Here is a 21,655-nt window from a genome sequence, read left to right as displayed (position 1 = left end):
GATTTCAGCGGCATGGGAGGGTGGTGGAGGAAAAGACCTCTGAGCCTCTCTGATAAGAATAATCAACTTGGATACAAAGCCAAATGATATAAATCAAAATAATGTGCACCAAAGCATTCACTGATGACTGATGAAAATGCTGATTTTTAATACATTTGTACTATCAAGCACAGCTAATCAGAACATGGATTAATGAAGTACTGGGACTCTGCCTTTTGTAAAACAGTTTTTCAGTCATGTTTTAACTCTGCCGTTCATTAAAGAGATTCCCATAATTCCCCATCAGTCTTTATTTCAACCAGTTACGATAAGCTTGAACCAATACTATTTTTAGTTTTCCTTCTGTTTGAGAGGTTCATTCCTACTGTCTCGCTGATATTACAGTACCGCTAAGGCTGGGGGGGACATGACTATTTTTGGTTTTTGGAGACAAAAAAGGAAGAATAAAATTCTAACTCCTAGATCTTTACTAATTCAAGACAATCTCTGAAATGTTCAAATAAGTGAAAAACTGCAATAAAATAGGCAAGCAAAATACTAGAGTAGAGCAGAAGGAACACAGCTCTAACAAAAGAGAGTGGGTTATTCTTCTGCTCCATCTGCAGTGTTCCAGTGTAGTAGGTTTCCTGTGTCAAGTGAAAGCTATTATTACACTGCAGAGCAGGGAGTAGGGTAAGGATAATACCAAAATGATTCAGAGGTGCCAGACTTGCAGTTTCTAAGAAACTAAAACCATGAGGTGAACCAGCAAAATTCATGTCAATTATGAAAGAAAAAAAAAAAGAAACTTTCCCATTGCAGGATGTAACAGAAACAAAGAGACAAGAGTGAACACTCTTAGCCAGTTACCATGTAAGATGAATATAGCACCCCTGCTCGTGATCATCGCTAAAAGGAAGGAAAGGTAGGTACCACTAACAACGAAAGACCAAACTGCATTTTAAAAAAATGCAGGGGGAGATTTCAGGATTATATGGATTTTTCTACTTGTTAATTACTCCCACATCTATTTATCATCAACATTTTTGGTCCAGGCTGTACGCAGTGAAAGCAGACTGGTGGCGGGGCTGCTACGTATTAGAAAACCCAAGCAAGCAACCCCTGATGGCGTTTGCCTAACACCTACAGTCCTCCACTGCTATGGCCGGGCAGAGAGAGAACCATCACAGCTGACACCCCATGAATGTTACATTCGCTTCATTCGCTTTTTCAGTTTCCTTGTGATCTTGAATAATTGAAAAAAGATGGTTCCTAGACAAAAGCCATGAAGATGTTACAAGGCCAGCTAACTTAAGCAATCCAAATGAACGAGGCTTCTTTTATGGCAGACATTTATGCACATATATCCTGCTTTCCTCCAAAAACTCCATTGAAAGGATCAACATCTGGTGACCAGAGTAACTTCAGCAGTGATACAAGCAAAGCATGAGCAAAGAAAAGGTGGAGTATGTCATCAGCTTTGGTAGTATGCTTTTAAGCAGTTATTAACTACAATCCAATATTACATCGATTAGAGAAAGTTTAATTGTTGGCATTAGCAGAATCAAAATCTTGTTAAAGAAACTTAAGATAAGTTTTTTCCGTAACTTTACAGAGGAATAAAGGACCCAAGACATACACTCCTCTAGCTTAGTTCTTCATGCTTATTTAATTTACACTAAATTTCTCCCTCCATGTTGTCTCTCTCATCTTCGGGCTTCTGTTTCAGGTATCCAGTACATTGCGTGAAACAGTTTCAGATTCAAGATCTTAGACCTGCTACTACTAAAAAGATACCATAATACAAAACTTATAGGTTAAAACTTCATACCACAGAAATAGCAACAGCGTATCTTCTTTGCTGGAAACTCTCCCTTACTCGACAAAAATAAAGCCCCCAAACGGGTTGGAGTAGTGCGATGCACTGCTTACACTTGTCTTTTTGCAAGTGCCAAATTAGATGTACTTTCTGTCAAAGAAGCACAATCCAAACACCGTCAAGTAATTGCACTCTTTAGCGAATAAATACCAACCTATAATGAATTGGTAGTCTAAAATGGTGGGGAAAAAAGAGAAAGAAGGGCCTAGAAATTAATGACCTCTTACTTTCGATCTTGCAGAAGGAGCTGGTAATGGGCAATCAGCCCTTAACACAACTACAAAGTTCAGGCAGTCTACAAATGCCACGACGGCAGCTTCTTGCTGATGCTTGGGAATGCTGTTAGCACACAGCTCGCAGGTTACCTCTAGCTGTATGCTGGTTTTCCACACCTGTGTGGTTCATGCACGCCTATAGAAGATACAGTGTTCCCGAAAAATTTCAGTAATATTTCCACATAGCAGGAAGACAGAATTGTCAGTTCCCTCCTTTTATATCCACTCTTTAACCAAAGTGAGAAAATAAGATGAAGTAAAGGCTGCAGGTGAGTACTGTTTCGTTAGAAAACACTTCCTCCCCCAGATCTGTTCCCAGACAGTGGTGGCTCATAGTTTTAAGCAGGGAACAAAATTAAGAAGCTTTTCCTAATTAGTTCATCTGTGCTGCATTAAATTTGTGCTGGAAGGTTCCCAACATGGTCTGCTTCAATTATTAACAATGAATAGGCATCTCATAAAATACTGACACAAATGGTTTTCTGCAGGAAAATTGGCAGGTTTGGCCACACCTCCCATAATTATAAATGTGAAAAGGTTTTCTGAGGAAAATGTTTTTTTAATGAAGGTCTCACAGTATGCACTTTGGTTAACATACAGCAACCTACAAATGAGGTTACCATGAGACATCCTCTGGTTGAGCTATACAAGCAGCCTGGTAAAAATTCTGCTGTCCAGACGTTCACATCAAATAAGTTTTATGCAGATGAATACTGGGATTCTTGCTGCAGTAGGGAAGGATGTGACAGGAAAAATGACAACAAAAGCACCAACATTCAGGTGTCAAACACAACGAATGGCTCTAAGGGAGCCTGGGGGCATGCACAAAGGGAGAGAGAACTCAATTTCTCTCCATGGACAAGAGATAAGGAGACGATCAGACCAAGAGAACTGCGTTGCAAGTCAGAATCGATGGAGCAGAAGTCCATGTTTTAATTTGCAGATAAATCCCTGCTTGCAGCGTAACGATGCACCTAAGAGCACTGGGCAAGGCCCCATTTCCAGTTTTTATTTTCAGTTTGTATGCAAACACCTTACAGATCCTGTGAGTCTGTGAACGGACTGAGACCGTACAGACACACAAGAAAACATCTCTGCCCCAAACACCATGCAGAAAGATTCACAGTAGTTTCTTTTCCTCAATACATTCAAAAAGTCTACATCCACAGTTTAAAGATAAAAAGACACACAGCTAAAATTCACAAGTCACAGAGCTACTTACAAAATAAACTGCTCCGAAGCTTCCATGGCCAATCTCTCGGAGATCTGTGAAGAGCTTTTCTGGATCTTCTTTGAAGAAGAGCTCTGCAATTTCTGGGTCCTTCAGGCTGCCCGCTCGGCTGGTTGATGGCATCCTGCTGGGCAGTTAGCCGACCGACTATCTGGGTTTAAAGTGCTGCCTCAACCCTTGGTTCATCTGTATGAATGGAGCCTCTTCAGCATGGATTACTGCAAGACAAAGATTGCAATCCTTCACTGATTATCCTCTTCTCAAAGAGCCAGAAACAAAGCTACAGCAGAACAGCTTCCACTTCTTCCACAGCAAGCATCCCTGTTGCATGAAGCAACGCAACCTATCTGCTGGGAAAATGTCACGGTCCCACTGTGACAGCAGTCAAGCTTTTCTACAGAACACAAACCAAAATCAAAACACAAAATGAGACAGATTCCTTACTCCAGCACCTGCTCAGTCACCTGCGGAGCGGCCAACAGAATCTCTCCAACCTATAGCGATAACCAGTTTGTCACTAGTGAGCCCGTATTACCTTGACGCCCTCCCTCTCAAGAGTTACACCCACTGTGTCTTGAAGTATTGTTTGGACTTTGTGAAGTGGATGACACAAGTGCATATATATATATCATGGTCTTTGCAAGACAAGATATATGGTACAAGTATGACGTGTATGAACCACCACTGCTATTTATTAATCTGTATTTACATTTTTTAAATTCAGGTCAGCATTTTTTTCTTCTGCAATTGTACTCCAGTTAAGAAGCAGCCAGTGATCGATTTTTACTCATTTCAGCCTGCACGTGGAGACCTCTCTAAAGCTTCTCCTTCCACAACTAAATCATGGTCCTTTTTGTTTTTTTCTCTTATCTAAATTAAAGATCTCCATCTTAAAGTGCCTCCTCTTCAGATTCTTATTTGCAACCCCTTCTCTAGAGGAGTAGCATCCAGAACAGGAGATACCCAGTTCCACACGACGCGTGTCTTTCTACTCTGCTTCAGCAGATGCAAACGTACATTTTAATTGTGACAGCACATGATACAGCCTTCTGCAATAGCCCATTGGCAAACACTTTCTTCAGGGGAACTTGCAACTTCAGACGCCATTGGGAACGGATGAAATCCTTTCTGTTTGCACCGTGCATTTGCTTCCATTTACTCAAAGTGTGTCTTGGAATCTACCCAGAATAAAAATATACTTTCAAGTTGTGCTAAGATCTTACGGTATCTTTACAACAGGTGAAACCAAACAACCACTACAAGTAAAATGCACTTTTTTTTTTCCCTCCTAAAGGAAGGGCCTGGGTATTGAGATTTCCTCTCAGCTCCCTGTAGAGTGTCACCAATAAAAACAATTCTGTGTCACTGGCAAACAGCTAATCACACAGCTCACTTCTTTCCAAAAATCCCTGTCTGGTCAAGACTTGTGCTTTTTAAATTCATATTTCATATCTCAAATTTGTTTTTTAAAAAAGTTTTACATCTTCATAATGGAAAAAAAAAAGACAACAAACCTGAGCTTAACCAACATATCAGAAGGCCCTATCCCTATCTATTTTTCCTCCTTTTCTGGACACTGTAACTCCACCTTTCTCCAAGCCTCTAGATCACCAATGAATCATTTGTTTTCCCCTCCCTGCGGAGCAATTCCTACAAGGATGGAAAAAGACATACTCCTGCATGTTTATGCTCAGTGGTACTCTTCTCTAGACAGTTGCAGCATGTGAAAGTGCCAAAGACTGCCGGCTCCTTGTTAGTTCAAATAACTGCCAGCATCGCTACAAGGAGAGCACGATTGTGCGAGAGACAGCCAAGACATACCTAGTTGTAAAGTCTGCAAGAGTCTCCAGTTTTTCTGATGAAGACATGCGTGGGAGAGAGAACGCAGGGAAGGGAAGCAAAATCCAGCATTTTATAGCTTTCCTCCAAGCAGTCAGCATTCAAAAAGATTTATGATGCAACCCAAAACGTGTTTCCATGATAGCCCGCTCTCAGGGGCTACGGAAAAACCGACATTCAAATCCCAGCAGTGGACCAAGTATAAAAACATATATACACACACAGAAAACATGCAGCTTCTCACAACTCTGCTGTACTGCACTTGTGAACACACACACACATTTTGTATCGATGTGGGATCATTACAAGAGCCTTCGGAGCAGACGGCATCAGCACACGACATACCCAGCTGCCAAGGAAGCCGAGTGAGATGCACAGGAACGGGACTGCGATATCTCCACCTTCCGTTGCATAACGCAGTAACTAATACCGTGTGGGAAGGGAAATAATTAGCTTCAATTCAGCCCGTACCTGAACCATGCTACATTTATGAAAACTGGAAGAAAAGTTGGGGTTTTTGTTATTTTTCTTTCTTTCTTTCAAATAAGCTAACAATATTCCACTTGATTCCAGCTCTAAAAAGCACATAACACTGAAAGACAACTGTTTCACATTTACAGCCCCCGATGAAACAATAGACAAAAAGCATCAGTCAGAAAAGCGAGAGAAAGGAGCTGGGGGAAGGGAGCTGATAACCAGAGCACACTCAGTATTATTGAAGGAATGTTTCTTGGATCGACGGTAATGATGTCATGTTCCATCTTTTAAGAAGCATCAGATTCTTACAAAAAGGACATTGTTGTTCAAAAGCAACTGCTGCAATCCCAGAATGCCCTTTTCCCTACATCTGTTAGTCAGAGGGGCTAGGCTTGGATAAACCTGCTAATATGGCCAAAAGTCACATGTCCCCGCGAGCGAGCGTGCGTGTGAGAGCCAGAGCCAGGAGAAAAACCCTGCGCGCACACACAGCCGAGATGGATTACAGCTTTCTCCCCCTCCCCACTTACCGCCGATGCCAAACCAGCCACCAGACTCGTTCTTGGCATCATTTCTGAGCATGCCTCTGAAATGTCATCAACAGGCAACACTTTTTACCGCTGCTAAAACTCTTACCAGGCTCATTGACAATACGTGCAGAAGTGGTACGGGACTGGCTACTGCGCTGCCGGACTTCGCGTGGCACATCAGAGCAGAACTCCTCATCTATTGTGGTACACCTTAAAATATAGCTTTTTCCCCTTTAATCCTGAGAGCATCGAGACAAATTTAATTATCTTTATTCTTGGAAATAATTGCTGCTTTGAAATGCATGAGAATAAAAACATTAAGTATTAAAACCTATTTAACAGAACAGTCACAAACGTGTATGTGACACCATGCTTATCATTTGACCTGCTTAGATGGAACAATAAAATGCATTAATGTACATTCCATCCATAAGAAAGCTTTACACAGTCTTGCTTAATAAAGTGCTCCCATTTTTATGGACGCTACAATTCCCTCAGTCTTCTTTTTACCCAGACAACGCGCGCTGCCTGCCAAAGCCCGACAGTGCCAGCAGCTGAGATGCTCTGCCTCCTGCCTTGCAATAATGACACCTGAACACTGTGGGGAAATGGAAGTGCAGTTAGAAGTGGCATGCAACGTGGTTATTGCATTATTTTAAATGTATTAAAAATAGAGAAGAGTCCTAAGATTAAAAAAACCCCTGCGACTAAACTGCACTGAAAATTAAATCATATACCAGCAGGCAGCTGGTTTTCTAAATTATAGTCAAGTTGCACTTACGTATTTCACATTCTCCCAATGATGCAGTCTCTTTACTCCAGGTTTTTTGCATCGGTGCAGCTATACTGTTAAACATTATTGTTCCCAGTGAATGGGACTCATCACCTCACCTTAGACAGCTCAGATCAGGTGGCCGGATCCTGGTTGTGGCCAAGGGACAGGCACTGCAAACAGGATACGGCACGCTCTGACTGTGCCCGTGTCTCTGCTGGCTGAAGAGGCAGTCTACCTACAAGCCACCTTGCAGGCTTGCTAAAATTAGGTAAAATAAATTCCACATTTTTTTCCTAGTTGTCACTCATACAAAAAGATAATATTGCATTGCATAAACACAACTACTGGTAATTAGATCAATTCCACTCATAACCAACAAGGTGATGTAGGAATATGAGAAAGATTCAAAATAAACCAGGGAATGGCCAAAGCACAAGACTAGACCAACTCTATTTCTATACAGTAGGCTGAACTAACTACATGTAGTTAGTGGTACCATTACTAGTGTAAATTACACCGATTACAGGCCAAAATGTTTTATCAAATTGCTTTCATCTGAACAACTAGCAGTTAGTAGAAACTGCGTGCACACATCCACAAAAGTCTATGAATCAATAAGATGTCACATTCCCTGTAATTATGGCTATATTAAATGTACACACACACACCCCTTGAACCACTGACATAAGGAAGCTGAAGATGAGGACGGGGTAAGACCTGTTCTCTTCTGAGTTTTCTGCCTCCCTGCCATGTCATCTCAAGCTCAAGACCCACCCCTGTGACTAACATCCCCTGGGATCCTGCAGAGCAGAACAAGCCAAGCTCTAAATGGTCAACTGCCATTTTTAAAGTGCATATTTAAGTCTTATGCTACAGAGACCTCAGAGAAATTAAAATCTGTCCACAGTAAAATGTCTGATGGCTGTCAGTGTCATAGATAATTGTTTTCATGTAATAAACCAATGTACTAAGAAGAGAATATACTTAACCTTCCCTGCAAAAGGAGAAGGGAACCTACGTACTGAGATTTCCACCTATCCGTCGTATTATTTCTCAAGTTCACATCCAGACGAACTCAATGAGAGTGACAGTGACTAGAAGGTATTTGGTTACACTAACCATGAGATGCATCAAAGCATTTGTAGTTCCTTAAGATGGTTCAAAAGTTTGCAGAAACCAAATTACAATACAGGCTCGCCTGTAGATTATTAGCATTAAAAAGCAGCACACTTTGTCCGTACACATGAATTTTCAAGGAATCAACATATTCAACACCCTTCAGCTTCTATGCACAAGAATATTATAACCTGAGTTAAACAAATACCACGTGAGCACAAAATGGAAACAACAAACAGATTTACACATCCATCATCCTGTGTCTCTCTCCATTTCACCAGGTACCAAGAGGCACGCTATGCGGTCTCCTACGATGGCTAATGAGGCTGACAGGAATGCTGTCCTCCATTACTGAATTAGAAACAAAAAATTATTTGCAGTTTGAGACATAGATCTTGTTTTATGCTATAGTCATCTGCTATATGATATGCTTAACACAGTAAAATCTATAAAAACTTATCTTTAGTATCAAATGTAGGTACATTATGTATTTTTCCCTGATAGAATATAGGTGACACTTTAAAAACAAACCAACCAACCAGGAGACCAGTTATAGCACCTACAATCTTTAGAGCTGCACACTCTAACAGCAAAGACTATGAAGTGAATATTCAACACAGAAAACTACTGGTCCTTCGCAGGTCTTCTTACTCAAAGTCGGAAGGGGAATAAGACAACCACCAGAAAAACAAAACAAAATAAAACCACACCATCAAAAAAACAACAGCCCACCACAACATAACAACATTTGGAAACTCATATTTAGATTGTATTTTTTTAAAGCATCCGTATTGCATGTAGTGCAAGCAGTTGCTAAATTTTAGTGTAATTTCCTCTGGCAGGATCTAATGCAAGAGCATCAAATAGATGGGGAATGAGTGTCATCATGCAATTGTTGAAAAAGAGAAAAGGGATTTTCTCTTACTTGCATATGGGTCAGATCTGGGGAGTGTATGAAGCTAGGATGAAATTATCCTCTCAACACACTATTAAAAATTTCCTGAACGGCTTCCAGCTGACAGTGAAAATTTCCACCACTATCATAAATACAGTAAACTGGAACTATTGAAAGAACTGACTTTTAATTTTTTTTTTTCTTTTACTTACAGTTATGCCTAAAGTGAGAGCTGGATGGTAAGAATGCTTAGAGAATGATTAGATGGTAAGAATGCTTAAAATACCGACTTTTAAAAATTTCTGTATAACATTGAATGCTTGACCTGAAAGCGCAATTTCTTGGAAGTAGCAGACAAATCACTTCCCATTTTTTATAAGGCTCAGAATAAAAGCCTTTAAGATAAAAAAGTAAGGTAAATTATAGAATGCAAGTTATTGCTGGTATGCAAAATGTGAAGTAGTCACTATTCCATGCATTTTCAGAAAAGAAATCTTAAATAAGAGTCTTCTAGCATACAAACCAAAAATATCAGCATGTTTGAGCTGTTTGGTTCTAAACCATGCAGAGGAAACCACAGCTGGACTTTCAGTATCTTATAATATTGCCTGTCACGTAGAGGAAGCTTCTTCTCTGACATACGTTTGAGACACCAAAGAAGCTGTCCCAGCACAACATACAGCTGCGTACCCAGGCACATCACCACTTTATCAAGGCTGCACTGCCGAGCACGGGAGGCTGAGCTCTGGCTGTTATGTGACTAAGAGTAAAACACCCGATCTACAACCCTGCAAAACAAGGCCACAATGTATGGAAAGAGAAGACAATGTGATGAACAGCATACATGTTGTCTGAGAAGAAAGAAAAATATTTCCCATTTTACTCTGAAATGTACTCTCTTCAGGCAAAACTGGTATTTTGCAATACCAGTGTACTCTCTTCAGGCAACAACAGTATGTTGCAATACCCCCCCCTCAAACCCATGGGGACATGAGCGTGATAATTTGACTCTAGCCTGGTATCAGAAGTGGAAGGGCTGTACACTTGGTGGGGACATATCAGAAAAGGTGATGAAGGTCCAGCATCAGAAGAAATGAACGCCCATCACACCAGGCAGTGCCGATATATGTGACTTTAGGAACGATGCTACTACCCTTGACTTATTTTGTGATCTGCATATAAATCATTCTTTAAAATTTTAGCCAGATGAATTCTATGCATGGAGTTACCTTATCTGGAAATGTAAAGAGCAGACAGAGATTACCTACTATACGTCCCATCGGTGTATTTGCTGTTCATCAGAAGCCAGGCGCTGGCCAGCCTGCTGCAGTGGGGCTGCCCAACAGGACCCCAGTCAGTGGGTGCTTTCTCTGAGGGCACAGACAGAAGAAGTTCTGTTGGCTGATCTGAAATTCAGGGGATCCGCGGCCAGTGCAATACTGCCGGATTCAGGATCGTCTTCTATCCATCTCTCTCTGCAGATCTCAGCAAACACTTGTTGATCGGGTGCTTCATGGTTACTGGGAAAGTACATTCTTGATCACTGTGCCCAACTTCTCCTTCCAGCAAGCTTGTCAAAACTATATACCATGTTTTTTATTGCTTCCCAATTAAAAAAAATGTCCTGGCACCCCACCAAGTGCTGTGGACGTTCCTTAAAACCTCTCTTAACCTAGGCTCTGGTCCACCCAGTCAACTCTTTCTTCCTGTTCTGACAAAAGCAGAGCAACTCTCAAGTTCTTAACGTGCACTGCACACATGGAAGACGAGTTACTCTCTGCTCACAGCAGAAAAAGGCTGTTTCTGTGAACAGCTAAAAATCAGCTTCCTGTCCATGCTCAATTACACCACAGCAGATGGTATCAAGACAGTTGTACTCTAGGTGACTATCACAATGGAAAGCCTATCAGCATCTCCAAGCCTCTCAAAACGGACGGTAATTTTAGTCACTTGATTCATGTGAAACCACATACCACAGACTACTTGCGTACTTGGGTAAGCCTCTCCCACCAAGCTAACAACATGTTACTTTTTCTCCTCCTAGTTCTGCAATTTGGAAATCTTCCTAGAGTGGTAATTAAGGAAGAAAAGAAAAAAATCCCAGAAATGAAACAAGAAAAACCTGGAGATGCAGCAAGTGGCATTTAGCTTCTCCCATGCCCTGCAAAAGGGGAAGAGGCACTTGGGAACACTCCCTCGGGATCCTGCTAACTTACTTTTAGCACTTAGTAGTGAGCTGCAGCTCAGATGAGAAAATGCTGACAAAGTCATGAATTTGCCTTTCTCTTCATTATCTTAAAATCATTCTTTTCGGTACACTTGTTCTCCACACTGGATCCACTAGGACTATCTGTCATTAAGGAAAAGGGAGGTGCAGATGAATGGCATTCTACAAGAGGCTGTTAGAAAAATGTTTAATATTCAGAAAAAAATCCAAAATGCTGTCACAAAACTGATTAAAAAAGGAACCATCCTGAAATAGTGCCAACTACAAGCAGAACAAAGACACCTGAAATAGGCTGAGAAAACTGGATTGTGGAAGGTAACTGTGGACCACAGAAAGCCCCACTGAGACACTGCTCTTTTTACAATGCTTTTCAGTCTCAACCGTATGCATGCAAGACACTCCTCTGCTTTCTGCCAGTCCTCAGGGGAAGGGAAAAGACAAGAGTGTCCTGCCTCCGAGTCAGGAGCCCCTTCTGCTGCCAAAGCCTGAAGCAGGTGAGATCTTACAGCCATGCTGGACGCTTCCATAACGTGCGTTAGGACAGTAAGGAGCACTTCATGTGGCCCACAACCCCACGTATGCCTGTGTAACAACAGCACTGCTTACGGCACAGGAACGGAGATCCTCCTGCGTAGCAGTTTACGGCAAAGAATGGTCATCAAATGCTACCTCCTGTATAACTTTCACATTCCCTCATCTATGTATTTCTAGAAGGAATAAGTTATAAGGGTGAGTCTGCACCTGGATATTGTGATAAATTCTGGCAGCTTTTTGTCTGTGTGAGTACCTATGTTCACACAGGCTTTTCTTCCCCAACATGGTAAATTTTTCTTCGTCTGACAAAGAGCAAGCCTATCATTCCAGTAAGATTCCTTTTCAATTTCTTTTAAAAATATTTTTGAGGAATGGTTCTATCCTGGAAAAAACTCTTTGCAGACTTTTTTTTTTTCCTTTCTTTCTTTCTCTGCTTCTCTACCTGTATTTTTTCTTGTATTATACTTCACAGAATAGCCTCAGGAAGACACTTTTATGTTAGAGTACTGCTTGCATTTCTCTTATACATGCACTTGTAGACTGTGTGGCTTCAATTTCCTCTCGAGATTCTGACACTAAAATGTCCATCATCAACTCCCTGAATTACTTACCCCAGCACACTTTCTGATCCCGCTGAGCTGTTCTGCTTGGATGTTTACTTTTCAGGAACGTCACCAGCAAAAGGGTCAGAAAGCTAAGTTTCCCAAACCTCCGTTCACAAGCCCAGGATCTGTGCTTCTGGGTTGGGTCAAGTATTTGTTAGGATGATCCACACCAGCAGTAAAGCCAGCAGTGCAACAATTATCCTATGCTTTCCATTTAAAACAAAATGGAAACAGTTTTCTGTATTTCTGATTATTTCCACAATCTTTCAAGTATTCTAAATAGTGGAAAAGATAACTCTAACTGTTCCTGTGTTAGACATATATTCTGAACAAACTAAATCTCTGTTGACAAGTTACATATGCCAGTTATAAACAAACACAAATATACCTACCACTACTCCTGAAAATACTAGTTTTGTTAACTGGCAAGTTTTGCAACGCCACTCACCCAAGAAACACCAAATCTACCACTGACCCTACCACTTAAATAACACAAATAAAAGACATTACTGATGCAGCTGAAAGAAACATTAATGCCAAAAAGCATCCTGTATTTTTTCTCCTATTTAAAATAAAACATCCCATGGGACCAAAAGTTAGACCTACAGAATAGCTGAAGAATAGCCAGCATTCATTTCTCAAAGACCAATGTCATGAAAGTTCAAGAAGTGCTAACCATACCCTGACATCTTCAACACTCACATCTCCTGAATGTCTTTGCTTGTGATAGTTCTGGTACATTTATTAAGAAGGTCAGCTCTAAATTTAGTAATTCCTTAGGCTAGCAAAGCTATGAGGAAGGCAACTGGAAAAAATGGAATCTACTGTCCCCCTTCTTTTGCAATTCATTAAGTTCATGGTTATTGCCAATTCTTTTCCTTCACTATGTAAAGCATCGTACTAACGCACATTCTGTGACTGCATCACCTACAGACAACTCTCTGTGGCCACATCTCTCGGACTAAAGAGCGTACGTTTTAACGATTCCAGTGCAGGAGATGCTGCGCTGGCAGCACGCTGGCCAGGTTAGCAAGCAGCCAGCTGATGAGAGTCAATTAAGTTTAGAGGCAAAAATACTGGGAAACTCCAGCTGCCCATAAAAAAAAAAAAGTCAGATACTCTAATGGGACTTGAGTTTAAAGAAACCTTTTCTTGACCCCTAAGCAATTTTGCCCCAGAACAATAAATATAGTAAACATAAGCAAATTAGCTATTTTGGATTCAGCATAAATAACTCAGAAATAAGCTACTAAAGCTCACAATATAGATAATTACCCTTGAGAAAAGAAGTAATTAAAAAGTAGCAGTATCACACACGGTTTTAGAAAGGAGGCCTGAAAGGAAGTAATTTAAAGTCTTTCTGACCAATAAGTAAAAAAACCATGAAGATGTTTCAATTGAGCTTGCAATTGAATTCACCGGAGCGCAGAAGAACGCCAGGACGCATGTCCCCCCCAGCCAGAGGCTATGGCCAACCCACCACAGGGCAGACCCTTATTTGAGCAAATACGAACCTGAAGCCAGTAGGAGGGACCTAAGGTAGAAAACAAAGTCAAATACAAACAGAAAAATCCAAGAGAAAACTGGAGGATTCTGCGGGAATAACCTTAAAAACCAAGCTGTGACAGCAAGAAGCCTCAGGCAGTCACCCAGCCTGCTCCGCTACCAGGCTGGAGAAAAGCCACGCAGGAGAGCAAGGGGACAGGAAAGGCGGCAAATTATCTGCACAAAGAATATGACTAGGTATAAGGTATGGTGCTGTCACAGACCATACATCAAGAAAGCTGGTCCTTCAATAAACTCATAAATTAAACATTACTGACCTACGGGAGATGAGTAAGGAGCTGCCCTAAAAGTCTGACGTAGCTCCAGAGTGACGTATGCTTTTGTCACAACCGCTGTCCCCTTCCAACAGCTGCTGCTCCAGAGAAAGACCCCACAATGCAGCCAAACTGAACAGAAGAATTAATTGAACTAATAATTAGTGCAAGTAACATACTAATCACTTGGTGACTGTGATACGCTAAGAACTAACAAGCCAAACATTTATGCACTAGACTACATGTCATTAAAAGAACAAGTCAAAAGGATATTAAAAAAGAAGTGGGTGAAGTCTTGTATACAAAATTATTGTGAGTATTAATTAGTCATAGGTGGAGAACAGAAACATCACCTCTGAACTGATATAAAACTCCGAAAAAAGGAAGAGCTCAGATATCTAATTACACATTTTAAGCAAGGGAAAAGGCCCTTGCAACCAGAGTGACCACAGATACTGTGCAGATCCTGCATAATATTTGCATTTAAGATCTGGAATGGGAGGGAAAGGAACAAGTTTTATTTAAGGCAGTTGACAGTACCAGAAAGTACACAGGAACCTTAAAAAACGTGAATGAACTACAAGGCAGGAGATGAAAGGTCAAAAAGTAAAGAACCATCAAGCACATATCTACTCTTAAACTAAACACAACTCAGCAACTGAGCCTTGTGCAGACAGCTCAATGAAAATGATTGCACAATTATGCAAAGACAATGTCAGACTTTTTTTTTTATAAAAACAACATGAAGAATCAATTAGGAAAATAATATAGAATTCCTGACAATACATTAAGGAAGTCTCTGCCATGGTCTGCTCCTGGCTATTATTCTTCACTGACATCTATCAATAAAATGAAAGTACAGTACAAAAAGGCCTCAGAAATAGGAAGTTGTAAATGCCCAAGACGACAAACTAAGCTTGAAGAGAAAAGGTATAAGAGTTAAAAAATCATACATAAGGCGGCCATGTCAAGTGCTCAGACTTCAAGAACAAGGGGAGAGTCCATAAAATGTAAGAGCAGCATATTTATAACAGAGTGAAGGAATCAACCAATCAAGCTATAAAGAGCAAAATTAACTTGCTGAAATTACTGCAAAGGTACTGAGCCCAAGAGATACAAACATTGCTTTTTAAACTAGACATTTACATGGGTAAGAACATCCACAGACAGGTCAGGTAAGGTATTCCTGAATGCTCCTGGCACCTCTTCTGAAGCATCCAGTCATTACCGCTGCCAGAAACAGCAGATAGGACCAGGCAGGCGATGTATTAGATTCTGGATGACAATTTTTATACTGCTATTCTTATAGGGTCAAAAAAGTATCATCAAAACACACTTTGTTATGAAAAAGGTCAATTTTGTTTAACACAGGAGTTATAAAATATACTACCATTATCATAAACAGAAAAAAGATTTATTGAAAGACTGCACAGAAATAACGAGAAAGTACCTTACTAGGTTCTAGTAAGGTACTAGGTTCTAGTACCTAGTACTAGGTTCTAGGTTCTAGTAAGGTGCACATATGTGATGGACCTTCATCACCGGGCAAATGCAGAAAAGCTGTTCAAGAACAGATTACCAGTGAAAGACTATTTGGTTCTTTATGAAGGAGTGACCAATCTAACGGAGCACACGGGAAGAGGCATTAGCAGTATGGCACGGTTATACAGCTGCTTACATGAGTCTGTAACTTAAAGCAGGTTCAAAAAGGGGTTCAAACATATTTCAACATCAAAGGAGTTTAAAACCTTCTGTAACTGTTAAATCTGTTCTACCAGAATACCTGTACCCATAAATGGAGAATTTTTACTGAGCAACTATTTCACACATTTCTAGAGCCTGTGAGCACCTCCTTTCCTGCCGGAATTCCCCAAAGTCATGGCAATTTGTCCAGTTTTACTCCAGCTCAGATTGAGTATTTATTTCTCCTGTCTCCATGTGACTGAGCAGAACGATTTTTTAAACAGCACACAGCAATGGGATGAGTCAAACAACAACAAATCAAACCCCACCTTTTTCACTATTTTACCTACTTGAAGAAATGCTTCTCCAGTGGCTTCTGCAAAGTCTAGATACTTCTTTTTATGCCGTCCCACTTAAAACAAAAAATAGTTTTCAGTGTGTATTAGGATAACAAGCATACCTTTTTAATTTGATGAGTTTTATCTGCTTTCATGGGGAGAATGCTCATTTCAACTAATATACAAAACAATTTAGGTAGCAGTGGTTCAGACACAGAGTATGTCTCAGCTGGATATTTAAGACCATAGGACCGAAGGTCCTATTAAGTCCTGTTCCTGCTATTTTAAGCAACCATATAATAGAATCCAATCATCAAATAATAACCAACTCCTGAGAACTTCTCAAAGCCACTACTCTGATTACAAGGTTGCTCCAGAAGCCCACTCCTATTTTGATTAGGCACCAATTTACAATTAAGAACTGATTAAGACTGATTTACAGTTTGTATTTATTATTTGTCAGTTTGCATTGACTTACTCTTTTTCCCATACTGTCCTTAAAAGCTTAAACAGTTTTCTTCCCTTTTCAATATTGAGGGATAAGCACAAGTACAGAGATGTAATACGTGTCCCCTTAGCCTGTCAGCTGAAAAAAGTAAGCCAATTTTGCCTCCCTTTATGACACAGGAGAGAGAATTCACTTCCCAGACCATCGTAACAGCCCTTCCTCACATCTGTCCCAAACTAAGGCTTTTTTTTTTTTTTAAAAATCCTTGACCAGAATTCTCCACATCTGTGTACTTCCTGACCGCATAGCATTAAAGTTTTAAAATCACCATGTTATCAATGGATATACTCAAGTCTTCCACATCTTTCCATCTCTGACAAGCCCATTTTAATATTTTTATATATTATATATATTATTATAAACATTTTTGTATATTATATGTTACAATATATTTGTGGTTACTACATGACAATACACTTTGTACTATCCCATTTGTGTCTCTACTATTGCAAATCCTCCAGCTCATTCAGTCCTGCCGAGCGAGACTCCAGTCCTCTGGATTGACGATGCCCCCCAACTTTGCCCCAGCCAATTTTATTAATGTAGTCCTTTCACGTGTACATCAAGACCAAAACACCATTTAAAATTTGGCTGAAGATTGGTCCTTGAAAACTATTAGCAGCTTCCCTCTAGACCACACTCCCTCCTTCAACAGGACTAACACCTCCCCGTAGCCAGTCCCTAAACCATCACACCATACTCTGCTTTATGAAATCTCCAAGATGGTGCTGTCCTATGTGGTACTGACATTCACCTACGTGAGATGAACTGTACTTGCAGTGCTCCTCCATCCCAGCCACTGTCCTGCTCCGCCAGCTCTCCAGCAACCCTCTCTTGGCAAGGACAGTCACTCCCTCACACCCCTCCCATCCCCAAGCATGAGAAACTTCGCATGAGTAGTTTTTACATCAGAAGGTATGGGTGGGCATACAAAAGGTATCCTTGCTGCAGATGGGGGAAGGGGAGGGATGGGACAAGAAGCGTGTGAGAACCATTGTCCTTTCCATTCCTGTGCCAACAGCTGCCCCACGTTTCCTCCTGACACTCCCTGGGATGCTCTTACTCCCCATCACCTTCCCCGACTGCCATGGGTGAGCAAGACCACGCTGCGACCAAGCTCCCGTAACGAACACAATGGCTTCTGGCAAAGACTTAAAACTAGGTATCAGCGGCACTTCCCAAAATCCACCTAGACAGGGCACCAGCAGCGAGGAGGGCGAAACTGGTCGCACAACTGTGGGAACGAGCCACCCACCCACAGCTCAGCCTGCCCCGGCCTCCGAGCAAGGGGAAGGAGGGTGCCAGGGCAGAGGGCAGAGCGTGGGCAGCAGCAGCCCGCTCCCACCCCGCGTGCCCGAGGTCCAGCTGGTCAGCACAAGTGATCCGGCTGGTCAGCAGTGGTCCTGCGCTTCCAGAGGTCAGGTGGGAACACAGAGACCTCCCCATCCTGGCACGGAAGGGCAGTATGTGGTCTGTTTACCCAGGAATTTTGGGCACGTCTGCTGAAATTCCATAAACCCGAAAGATTTATTGTAGAAGCTCTGATGTCACTTTCACACAGAAACAGACGTCCCGGCAGTGAGATAGGAGACTGAAGCAGGAGAAGTTTGTAACAGCCTGCTTCCCAGATTCAGGCAGTCACAGGTTTGTGTGCTACATTACAGCTGTTCCATTTGCTGACATCTTATCTCTTATGTACTTATATACCCATTACCATAGTAACCAAATTCCTCAGAACATATAATGTAATTTTTCTATCTCGTGTATTAGAATAAAGTTATTAAGGTTACAAAGGCAAGCACTCCAAAACTAGAAAGTGCCAGAATTCAGACTGCCATCTCCCTTGCCAACCCATCTTCGCTTGCTGCCTCCCTCCCCATCTCCTGGGCTCGCAGGTCACCTCTCTTGCAAACCTCCAGCTCCATTTCTCCACCAGCTGTAGCTCGTTCCTCTCAGATCCCTCTGCAGTCCCAGTTTCACTATACTTCTGTCCTGACGTATTCTTATCTCTCCTCTCTCATCTGACTTTTATACCTCCTGCATTCACACCAGGCATTTTCCTCCTCCACACTGCCTGGGTGCTCTCCAGGAATGATTCACTGAACACAGAACAGAGATTCCCGACAGTCTAAGAACTGGAAACACAAGGAGCCTCTCTTGCAGGGAAAAGTCCTTCTGATCTCCCGTAGCCCAGGGCTGGAGCATCTTCAGCTGCTCTCTGAGGATAACTGCCTGCTCAGCACCAGGAGCTGCAAATGCCTAAGCAACGCACAGTGCTGGTTTACCCTCTTATTACCACTGCACATTGCACTGTAAGAGCGGGTCCCACTAAGGACTAAGCCCCTGTTTCAGGAGGTGTTTTGCACATAAAGAGAGTCTCCATCTTGATGAAACTTATATAAAACAAATTAACCTTTATGCTTTACCTGCCTATGTAATTAATTTTTATATATATATCACTAGGAGGAAGACATGTGTGTGGAATGCTCAAGTGCTATGTTTTCTCTGAACACCAGCATGCAAGCACTATAGAAGTGAAGAGTGGAATCCACTGCAATGGAACATACCCAGTAAATTCAGCAGCTCTCTCCTTACAGAAGGTTTACTAAAAAGTCCATCAAATCACAGACTTGGACATCCTGTTGTTTGACTGCCTCTCCACTAGAAAGACAGGTTAAGTCGATACATCATTGTGCACACAGAAGGTAAATTACTACATCTTTTCTCCAAAAACCTGCTTTAAAAAAATTATCTGGCTCTTTTCTGGTTTTGGCAGTATTACTAATTGTCCTCAATACAAGGGATGAAATAGGTAGGTCAGCATCTGCACCTGAAGCAAATACTTGGAACAACAATTCAGAAACAAGGCCCACAAAGCAGGGCCTTTGGGTTTAACGCCCAAGGTCCATCCTACCTAGGTTGACTCTTACTGGGAGTATTTAAAAAAATTTTTCTCCTGTACACCAAGCAAGAAATACAGCACTTTATTCTGGCCTGAAGAGAGAAGGAAAGAGCTTAAGTTGCTTGAATGTACGCGTTAAAGTAAGCGTTAAAGTATTTTAAGGCTGAAAAGGCAATTTCAGCTCAAGTAGGAACACATCCATCCTAAATTTGACAGGGAACTGTAATCAGGAATTGGTCTATCCCAACAGCACAGATCCAAACACCTTTATATTTCACAGGTTCTTTGTGTGCTCACACACAAAGCTGCTTAATCCAGCTGTTCTCAGCAATCATTCACAAAAGCAAATGAATGAAAAAGAAATAATCAGCAACCATTTCCACTCCTACCCTTTAGCTGAGGTGAACAATAATTTGATTGCTTCAGTCGATGGACAAAACTATTTTCTGTGCCTTTAAATAAAAGGTTAATTGAGATATGGTGGAACCTGCTCTCACACATGGGCTTTCTGAAAACAAGGTTGTCCTGCCTGTTTCAAGGACTCCGGCCTCAGCTTTTGCATGAGGTGAGGCGGGGAGCTGCTAACACATGACTTTTCCAAGACTGACCTGATCTTTGAGAGACGTAGTAAAGGAACAGTGTTGCAAAGAAAAAGCCAGTTAAAATAATCTTATACTTCTCCTTAAGCATTCGCTGCTGACAGGGACTGAGCTCGAAGGCCTTTGTTTCAGCCAGCACAGCACCCTGCACCTTTGCTGGACGGCAGCGGCGGCTGTTGTGAGGAGTCTCTGATCTGAGGGCAATCAGTGATTTGGTCAAAGCTAAACCGTGCTTCTCAGAGGCACACAATCATGCCATCTAATGAAGGATGGTAACTGGAGAGGATAAAAACTACTACCCAGAGCTATAACCACGTGGCACAGCTGGAGCAGGATTAAGCTGTATGGTCTGAAGGGGTTCCTTAAGATTGTCTGCAAATACGCAACATAGGGGTCTGGCTCTATCAAGATATGGAAGAAGTAAAGCAGCATGGGACAAGGACAGCCATGAGAACAGTTCCAAGAGAGCAGTGGGACAGACCTTGCCAGGGCAACACTGGAAATTTTTCAAAAATAAATCACCTGCTGATTTGTTCTGGTGGTGTTTCCGCCCCTCCCCCCCCAAAAAAAACAGGGCTTGGTATTCTTTCTCCATTTTCATTTTAGCAAATGGACAATTCACACAAAACACTACACCTTTCTTACATGACACCTCCCAGAGACCCTCCTATTTCCCTGGAGAGTTTATCAAACATTTTTAGACAAAACAAGAGAAGTCAGCTGCATTAGAGTTTGAATACTGTCACCATATCTGTCCAGGTTGCCTTAAAACAGTCCTCTTCCTTACAGTATTTAAGAATCTACCTTATACACAGCTATGGCTGCAGTGAACTCGTCCTTATTCTGAGGTATAAAAATTTGCAGCATTTTTCACTTAAAAATTTAAGAAAAACTCATGGAATTTAGAAAGTAAAAGAGCACATGAGAAGACAATCAGTTGTTACCTAAAATCCAGCTTAATTAATGATAGCTATGCATGTTTAGATTTTATCATGCCACAGATACTTTATACTGAGAAACTGTAACAGAAGTTTTGTCCTGGTGAACAGCAGAAGCTTTTATGAAGAGCTTTTCCTTTTGGGACAGAAGTGATGGTTTGCACTGGGGTTGACAGTATTTAATTGTTGGTGAAAAGTAAAATAAAATCATCTCTCTGAAATAAAGACCGTTCATTCTGAAGCTGAAATATTATCAGTCTGTGGTATTCAAGCATGTTGCCTATACCGATTGAAGAAAGCAGATCGCAGCTCAGGCCGCTGGTTTCGTAGCCTGCAGAGCAAGGAGGACAGCTTTGCATGACTAACATCGGCCAACTGTGTCCACTCAACAGGACGGAGAGGACCGCACCTGCAATGTCTCCATTCACAGGTTCACTGGCATTTCTCAGGTCTTACGCTGGGTCTGGAAAAATGTGGAAAGACCAGAGCTTTGGTGACCAGAGGT

The 21,655-nt window shown here is 41.5% G+C and overlaps 1 protein-coding gene across 2 annotated transcripts in view; it reads right to left on the bottom strand.

The window, feature by feature from the left end:
- The window catches only part of TAOK1 (TAO kinase 1), a 72,071-nt gene that overhangs the window by 36,308 nt on the left and 14,108 nt on the right, over window positions 1-21,655 (bottom strand). Inside the window, exons 1-2 of one of the 2 annotated variants that reach the window (XM_072882164.1) lie at window positions 4,382-4,400; window positions 3,356-3,582 (exon numbers count right to left, since the gene is read on the bottom strand). In XM_072882164.1, the coding sequence (XP_072738265.1) occupies window positions 3,356-3,487 (132 nt within the window). In that variant the 5' untranslated portion in view covers window positions 3,488-3,582; window positions 4,382-4,400. Of the gene's footprint in view, window positions 1-3,355; window positions 3,583-4,381; window positions 4,401-21,655 lie in introns of those variants that run through there. The other variant, XM_072882163.1, reaches the window with a different exon arrangement.

This window comes from Ciconia boyciana, chromosome 17 (assembly GCF_034638445.1).
Source record: "Ciconia boyciana chromosome 17, ASM3463844v1, whole genome shotgun sequence".
Taxonomy (NCBI): domain Eukaryota; kingdom Metazoa; phylum Chordata; class Aves; order Ciconiiformes; family Ciconiidae; genus Ciconia; species Ciconia boyciana.
The sequence above is the reverse complement of the archived record's forward strand: the minus strand, read 5'-3'. Positions and strand labels throughout refer to the sequence as shown.